General features: G+C 51.9%; 4 protein-coding genes across 4 annotated transcripts; 3 read left to right on the top strand and 1 right to left on the bottom strand.

Annotated features, from left to right (window-relative positions):
- Positions 1–591: 591 nt before the first annotated feature.
- DACRYDRAFT_119585 (kinase-like protein) lies at positions 592–2,103 on the top strand (the record flags this gene model as incomplete). Its single annotated transcript, XM_040770825.1, has 5 exons — positions 592–852; positions 923–979; positions 1,027–1,279; positions 1,330–1,863; positions 1,915–2,103. The coding sequence occupies 4 exons, from the start codon at positions 592–594 to the stop codon at positions 1,419–1,421; spliced, it is 663 nt and encodes a 220-aa protein (XP_040624000.1). The 3' UTR covers positions 1,422–1,863; positions 1,915–2,103.
- Positions 2,104–3,347: 1,244 nt separating this feature from the next.
- Positions 3,348–3,687, top strand: DACRYDRAFT_112061 (uncharacterized protein; the record flags this gene model as incomplete). Its single annotated transcript, XM_040769343.1, has 3 exons — positions 3,348–3,449; positions 3,503–3,585; positions 3,642–3,687. 3 exons carry the CDS (start codon positions 3,348–3,350, stop codon positions 3,685–3,687), a joined length of 231 nt encoding a protein of 76 aa, XP_040623999.1.
- Positions 3,688–6,571: 2,884 nt separating this feature from the next.
- Positions 6,572–7,027, bottom strand: DACRYDRAFT_25229 (uncharacterized protein). Its single transcript, XM_040774072.1, has 3 exons — positions 6,925–7,027; positions 6,809–6,873; positions 6,572–6,757 (listed from the first exon to the last, which is right to left on the bottom strand). Exons 2-3 carry the CDS (start codon positions 6,817–6,819, stop codon positions 6,589–6,591), a joined length of 180 nt encoding a protein of 59 aa, XP_040623998.1. The 5' UTR covers positions 6,820–6,873; positions 6,925–7,027; the 3' UTR covers positions 6,572–6,588.
- A 239-nt stretch (positions 7,028–7,266) lies between these two features.
- On the top strand, positions 7,267–7,751 carry DACRYDRAFT_25228 (uncharacterized protein). The gene has a single exon (XM_040774071.1). The coding sequence runs from the start codon at positions 7,301–7,303 to the stop codon at positions 7,493–7,495; it is 195 nt and encodes a 64-aa protein (XP_040623997.1). The 5' UTR covers positions 7,267–7,300; the 3' UTR covers positions 7,496–7,751.
- The last annotated feature ends 47 nt before the right edge of the window (positions 7,752–7,798 follow it).

The following is a 7,798-nucleotide window of genomic DNA, read 5'->3' as shown; positions in this document are numbered from 1 at the left end:
CCCCCCCCCCCCCCCCCCCCCCCAGGCAAGGTAAGTAGGATCCTCCTTTTTCAATGCACAAGTTCTGATGGGGGGACCTATTCTGTCAGGGCTTTTATACGGTCACATTCGGCACAGAGAAGTTGAGTTTGCGGAGAGAGCAGTTCACATTTATTAGACATGTGCTAGCTAGCTCGTTAGAGGTCCTATGGGGTCTGACACTTGTCCCCTCAAACTAGCCTGAGAGTAATCAAAATGCTGTGAGAAAAATATACCTCCACGGAAATAAATGGAAGGAAAACTACTTCAACGGAAGAGATCTCTCCTGGCCGCGAGTTTCCATGACGATGTTTTGTATCATCCACGAGATAATATGAAGTTCACAACGTCGGCGTATTCTTCCTGTCACTCACAACAATTGATAATATCTCCACTCCAGTTAATCACAGCTTTTTACTGTTTACAACAAACAAACCTGGGGGTTGACACCGGGCGCCTGTGGCGTTTGACATTCGCAGGTTCTCCTGTCTGTCTACTATCTCCGGATAACCCTCAGAGCGAATGTCATCGATATGGTCATTGTCAAATGGCGTAGAAGGTCAAGGTACCAAGATGGTGCTTGTACGGGGAGTGGACCACTTTGCTAGCTGTATGCCCTTGCTCTATCGCCTGTTAGCCATTCTCATCCATGCTCAGCGTTCCATACGGGAAGGTCTGACCTGGGCACGTCTTGAACATCCGAACGTCATCAACCTGAAGGGAATAACGACAGACCCTGCGAAGGACCGGATCTGCCTTGTGTCGGACCGGATGACGAACGGGAACCTATTGCAGTACCTTGAACGGCATCCAGACACGAACCGTGTGTCACTGGTGTGTGGTTTATAAACTTCACAAGGAACGCGTGTTGATTTTGGGAATGTTACGTCTTCGGGCTGAGCAGGGCGCTTCGGTATCTCATGGTCTGGCGCCGCCCATCACACATGGGGATATTAAAGCGGTTTGTTGAATTCGCGTTACGCGTGTCCTTTCTTCATCCTTGCGCAGAATAACATCCTCATTTCCAGACATGGCATCCCCCTGCTGAGCGACTTCGGGCTCGCATTCGTGCTGGATGACCCAGCAACGATGATGATGACGAACGCGACAACGAGTGGAGCGCTGAACCCCCCTGGGCGGCGCCGGAGCGTCTGCGGGGCGACCGTAAGAGCCCGGAGCTGCGGAAGGTGGGGTTGGGTCGCGGGTGGATGGACGCACCAGGCGGGTGGACGTGTTCCCCATGGGGCGGACATTCTTCGAGGTATATGTGCTTTCCCACCCAGTTATCGACCGCTGACCTAAGAGGGACAGATTTTCACGGGAAAGATCCCTTTCATAGAGCACAACGAATGGGCGACCTTTCTACAAAGTCATCCGTGGTGAGCATCCAGCCGGAACGATGAGCCCGCCTGGCGCGGCGTGCAGGAAGAGATGTGGAGAATCATCTTCACCTGTTGGGCGATGGATCCTGTGCTACATCCTACTGCAGCCATGGTAGACAGCGACATCAGTACTCTGCCTGCTGTGGAGGAGCCGGTGCGGCCCGAAACTCTCTCACAGCACCCAATAGTCGGGCGAGAGCGGCTTGTAACCACTGCGCTGGCAACGAGCATGCAGGGAACGTACTTGAGTGCAGCAGAGGATGCTCTCATCAGAGATGCAGTGCAGGCGGGTGTCATGCAGGTACTGGCAGGGGCAGCGGAGGCTCCCTGGCCCGGTCTATCCACCACACCCACATCCTACACCACAGCAGTGGAATAGGTCGCCCCCGTACACTCTGGGTGGGGCTTGGTCAGCCTCGAGCAGCGCTGGCAGCGACTCAGACGGTATGTGATGCTTTGGTGTGTGGGTTTGTTATTTTTCCTCTATAGCGCGTTGCCGCTGATTCGTGCATAGACATCTCCACCCAGCTTCACCCTTGCCTTAGACGAGATCTCCCGCGTGGAAGCATACGATCCTCGCCCGTTCTGTATCTTCATCACATTACGATATAAACGTCGGCTCTTTATCGAGTTCGCAGGACAAGAGGAGATGGTTTGCTGGAGGGCGGCGATTGACCGCGAGCGCCGAAGTGCAGACACGTAGACGGTGGGGTGTGTAGGGCGAGCAAGTCGTACCATTACGAAGCGTGACTGAAGATATTCTGTCAGTCTGACCCGCCTCTTTGTGTTGTTTCATTGTACGAATCATGGCGCCCAAGAGAAGCACTGCTTACTCAGACTGCCTTCCTGGAGGAGTGTAAAGAATGGAGAGAAAATAGAGGAAGGCGCTCGAATGATTGGAGGCGGAAAATCGGAAGCTGCACTCAGGCATCCCGAAGTCCTTTTATTGGCACCCTTAGCCTCATAACGCCCTGCCTGTGCTTGTCCAGTAATCGACCTTCAAAGGAGGGTCGAGCGGATCAGCTCCGAGCCCTCAACTCCCTCTTTTTCCCGTTTCGCTGCTGCTCGCCTGGGGCCACCTTTTGATTCCCAACAATACCACTTCCGCTCTACCCCATTTACTCGTAAAGCACTGGCGGAACTGACCAGATCTTTTGGAACTATACCATTGCCTGTTCTGTTGGTCCATACAGCAGGCTGAGTTTGAGGGATCGCAACTGAATGTAGTAAGACCCAGTACAGCAAGCTTCAGATCAGGTAAGGATGGGGTGCCCTCTTTCCTTTTGCAGCCGTTTGAGAAGTGAATGTAGCAATTTAGAACTGACACACATAGCTCTAGTGGCTACAAGAACTTGATTCGAAGAGCTTCTGGAGAGGACCTGCGTTCCTTCCTCGTTCTTTCATCTTCGCATTGTTCACACTCCCGAATGAAAGCCCAAGGCCGTTCGGCACAAGATTCGAGGGTGAAAAGAGAGGCATGATGGAACTGATCGCCTCCTGATTTGCTCCGGTGCTTGACACGCTGTCGACAATGAGGCCCGCTGTTATCATGCGGCAGACGTATCTGTAGGGAGATGCGACTAGCACGCCACTTGCAACCGTGTGGGCTTCTCTTACGGGGATAGAACGGCCGAGTCCTGCATGACGGTTGATAAGCGTAGAGCGGGTTCAGTGGAGGCGGAGCATGCGGAGCAGGTGAAGCGCCCGAATGACCGTCGGATGAAACCGCCCAAAAGGCTCGTAAGCGCCAGCTCGGCAGAAAAACATAGAAGTATTGAGGGTCTTGAATCTGATGTCCACGACCTCCGGCAACTGGCAGTTCTTGGGACCACCGTGACTTTATAAACTGTGAGGTAACATCACTGGGCTGGTCCCATTGACATCCGTGATTTGGTCGTTGCCTCAAGATCGATCACATCTACCTAGTCATTGACGCGCGACCTGAACATGGTCACCGTATTCAGGAAGGACGAGCCGGTGCTGTACCGAACTGATGATGGCAAATTCTGGGTTGGCGCGATCAAGGAGTACCGCAAGTCTTCTGTCGTGGTGAGAATAACCCAGCTCACTGCTGTCTAAAGTGATTGATCGACCATCGATAGGGTGGAGACCTTCTGTACACATTGTCCTTCCCAGATGGAACGACTCTTGGCTCGGTACCTTATAGTTCACTCTGGGTTTATGAGTGAGCAATAATCTCTTATTTGCCGTTGCGCTAATTTGACCCGGACGTACTGTTAGTAAGCGCATCGCGGTGCAGCAGGGTTCACCACCTGGTGCTCAGTGAGACGGTTAGAGAGTCGTTTTACAACGAGTAGAGAGGAAACCGTCTTTCAACCTCGACAGAGCTATATACCTAGTCATCCACGGGATTACCACGCTTTTGTGGTAATGAGTATGATGAGACCATCAAATTATGCAACCATGGGATGTTGGCGCGCGGACAGCCACGGTGGTTATGGTTACGGCTCCCACTGGGTGTCTGCCGAACACGGAATAGGGTCCGCTATGTAGGACCCTAAGTGCTTACAAATATAATTTAAGCGCACTTCAGGGGCTCAAATTGCTCCCACTCCATGATGCCAGCGAAGGAACTCGCTTCCAGCAGACGACTGCTCTCACAGAGCCTAATTGTCCTGTGAGATCGTTGGTTCGACTCGACTTACCCGCACAACGTGTGACCGCTGATTACAGTTTCCGGTACGCGTTGCGGTGAGTTGTGCCTTACATTGTAGAGTATGCTCTCTCATAAGATGTTGTCATTTGTGGAAGTGGCCCTATGCATGTGTCGTCGTCCATTGTCTCGCCTCGCTCGCTCCACGAATTGAAGCGCAGTATTACCTTAAAGGAGTCTCATCAGTGGTGGCGGCAATTTGACAACAGCTTTGTTGCCCATGGCTATGAGCCCTTCATATTTGGGCTTCCTGGCATGCCGCACACTCTTGGGGCTCCCCCAAAGGGAGAAGCACGGGGTCATGATCCAATGTGCTGCCAAATCGAAGGTTATCCAGCGAGGAAATGGATATCCGTACCGGTCAGCCGAATCCGATCAGGTGCAAATCTATTTTCTAATCCCTTCCAGACAACAAGGGGTCGTCCCGTCCAGGAAGTAATCACGGGAAGGTGGAAGTGGATTGAAGCCGTGATGATGGAGTGCAAGGGGCAGCCAACCGAGGGAGATCAGTTCTTTGACATACTCAAGGAGCTCTCGGATTCTACAAAAACCCGCAATCCAAGGAATCATTGTCTCGCTGCTGACAATTTTCTATCCTTTAAGCTACGAGATGGAGAAGCGGTGGTTACATTTGCGGTATTTCCCGCTTTAGACGAGGCTAATCCCTTGAAATGGGATACTGTGACCAACATGCTCGATGCATGCTTGCAATTGACTGAGGTAAGAGTTCCTCAATATTCTCACGCACCCTGGTACTGATTGCACTGGTCACCGGCAGGGATTAGCCTATTTGCACGAAAACGGCATTGCGCATAGGGTATACCCCAAGAACCCAAGTTGCTACGTACCTAACAACTATTTGAAGGACCTTGGTGCCGAGAATATTCTGGCAAATCTCAATGGTGTCAACAATTCCTTTTGGCACCCTCGAACTAAACTGTACATCATCGATTTAGAGCTCGCTTCTCGTTGCACAGAGGTGATTGGCTCGCCTTGCGCTGACTATGATAGACCATTTGCGCCCGAAGTTGCGGAAATGAAGCCCCATGATCCTCAAGCTGCAGATGTCTGGCAATTGGGAATGCTTATCAAAGAAGCATTGGTGAGCACCAAAATCTAGCTACTATCAAACGCTCATCTATTACATCAGGAGAGCATGCCAAACTCGCCTGATGAATACAAGAACATGACAAGTCTTTGCGAGTTGATGACTGTCATTGATCCAAAGCGCAGGCCAAGTGCTCAGGATGCATTCTACGAGGTTTGCAAGCTGAAAATGCAGCACGAGCAACTGAGCTGGAATTTGTGGTTGTTCCCAAACACTCTTCTTAGTTATATTCGCACATGGATCGATTTTCTACCTACCAACCACTAATATCACTGCTTCGGCAGCAATTTTATATCCTCGACCGACGCAGACGCCTTCCATCTTGTAGTATACACTTCCGCCCATCTTTGTCGTTGTTAAACTCTTCACCTGTGGCCGAAGGAAGTGACGATAACATGACTTCGGCCCCACCCCCGCACGGCGAGTCGGCGACGCGCCGGGGCAAGAGTGTCAAGTAAGAGAACCGTTAAAGACCATCATTTGAGCGATCAACGGATGTTCTGGTCTCCTCCTCCAGCCACCAAGGTCCTTGCTGCTTGATGTGGATGGGACAGAGGTGAGCGGCGAAGAGGCGCGGGAAGGAAAGTCTGCGTTACACAAGATCTCAGAAGACGCAGCTGTGTCCATGTTGCACATGTGATGCAGCCAAGTTACCCAAGAGCATGTGAGAGATGTATTGAAGGCCATGATCGCGAAAGGGAAAAGAGATGGGAAAAGAAGAGTGGGCGCGCAAACTCAAACCGTAGCTACATTAGCGCAGTTATGGAATGTATACTAGACTGAAAATATCCAAAGTCCCTTCCAAACAGGCCAGACGCACATCTGTGTATCTAGAGCATCCGGTCAGTTTGATCAGCAGGATATATCCTAGCAAAATATGTATAGGCTGGTCCTCACGTAATTGACAAAATAACGAATGTGCAAGAACTAAGCTAACCTCGCTTTGGTAAAACAAGGCTCCTACTGATCTTAAAGGAAATCACCTCCAGAGATTCAAAACCTAGCTTGCCAGTAGTTTAAATTCCACCCGCACCACATGTACTACCGGCAAGTGCGTGAGGAGGTACTCTCGAGCTTGCGCTTGTTGATGAACACGAGGGAGAGGTAGCTTCGGGGCTCTTAATATACGGGTTCCACCACCGCTGTCTCCCTCTCTCTCGACCAATTTTCTAACCTGTAGTAATTTGCTGATTTCTTAGCGCATCTTGCAAGGTAATTGTTGCATGTGGTCGCCTTACGTACGTGAAGGCATCCGAGTGAGAAGGTCCGGTGTTATGTCCGAAGTCTCCGCGTGATGCGACGCCCTCTAATGCTGCTCGACTGCATCTGTTCCTTCTTTCCGTCAACCTTTTCCAACAATTACTTACCATGACTCATCCTACGCCTCTTCCATCATTAGCCAGGCGTCAATCGCTAGGATTTCCATCAACATTTCCAACTTCTACCCCTTCAACTAACACCAACACCGACTCATCCTCCTCCAGCACCTCCACATCATTCAACCTCTTCGCAAACCCAACCACAACACCCAACGGCGTCCCCATCTCCGGAGGAGGCACAAGCGCACTTCCATCCGTACGTCCATTCTCTCCCCGTTCCTTACCTTCCTATGACAAGCCCATGTAGGACGTCTTCATATGGATATTCGTGCTTATCGCCAGCGGACTTGTGCTCCTCACAGCGCTGTACCGGTACGTTCTCCCTACCTCACTCTCTCAAGTATCAACACTAATCCACACCAGTATATGGAGGCTAAGACAACTGAACCGCTCTATGTCAACGTTCTTCCGCGTAGGGCCACCTCCCGCTCCGGCACCTCTCCCACTCTCGTTAGACCCAAGGCACCCGAATAGTCTTTACTGGCAAGCCCCCTACCCAACAGTACACCCCCCTCCTCCAGCCCGCACGAGGGTGGCAGGGGAGAACGTAGGTGACGGAGGGAGGCGCTTAGACTCTGGGTTAGAGGAGGGAGATGGGAAGGACGAACTGCCGGCTTATGAGAGGGGAACGCTGCCGGGGTATGGGGAGGCTGTGGGCTGGAGGATGCAGCCGGGGGTTGGACCGGGAGCAGGAGGAGGTGGCTACGGATATACGACAGGGGGGAGGGAGGACGTAGAGATGCATACGCTGCAGCGGCAGGGCGAGGGCGAGGGCGAGAGAGAAGGGGGAGGGGAGACATCACACCCTTCTACACCTGCTGCGCCTCTCACACCGTCTGCACCGTCTGCCCCTGCTGCAGCAGCTCTGATTATCCCATCACTGGACGAAATTCGACCACAGCGCACGCACACGAATCCTTTCCGCACGGACTGAGGATTATCCCATCTGCTCATCTTCATCCTCGTCCTCGTCCTCATCCTCATCGCATCCATCCATCCCTCCTCCTTCTCCTTCGTATCCCACCAAATCCCATCCCTCTTATCCGTCCCCATCCATCCTCTCCCACGTATCCCATCAAGATCCGAGCCGGGTGTATGAGCCACGCAGCATGTGGGACTTCTTGACTCGATTGACACTTGCTCCTAGTTCAATCCTTATCTTTCTCTGTACTTTCCCCTGTTTTCATTACTTTCTGTACTATGCACCATGTACCATGAATTATATACTTGGTACTTG

Source organism: Dacryopinax primogenitus (genome assembly GCF_000292625.1).
Source record: "Dacryopinax primogenitus strain DJM-731 SS1 chromosome Unknown DACRYscaffold_24, whole genome shotgun sequence".
NCBI lineage: Eukaryota > Fungi > Basidiomycota > Dacrymycetes > Dacrymycetales > Dacrymycetaceae > Dacryopinax > Dacryopinax primogenitus.
This window is presented reverse-complemented; position numbering and strand designations above follow the sequence as displayed.

What these genes read in the sequence shown, in the direction of transcription:
- DACRYDRAFT_25228 (XM_040774071.1), top strand. Translation starts at nt 7,301, where the DNA reads ATGCATACGCTGCAGCGGCAGGGCGAGGGCGAGGGCGAGAGAGAAGGG.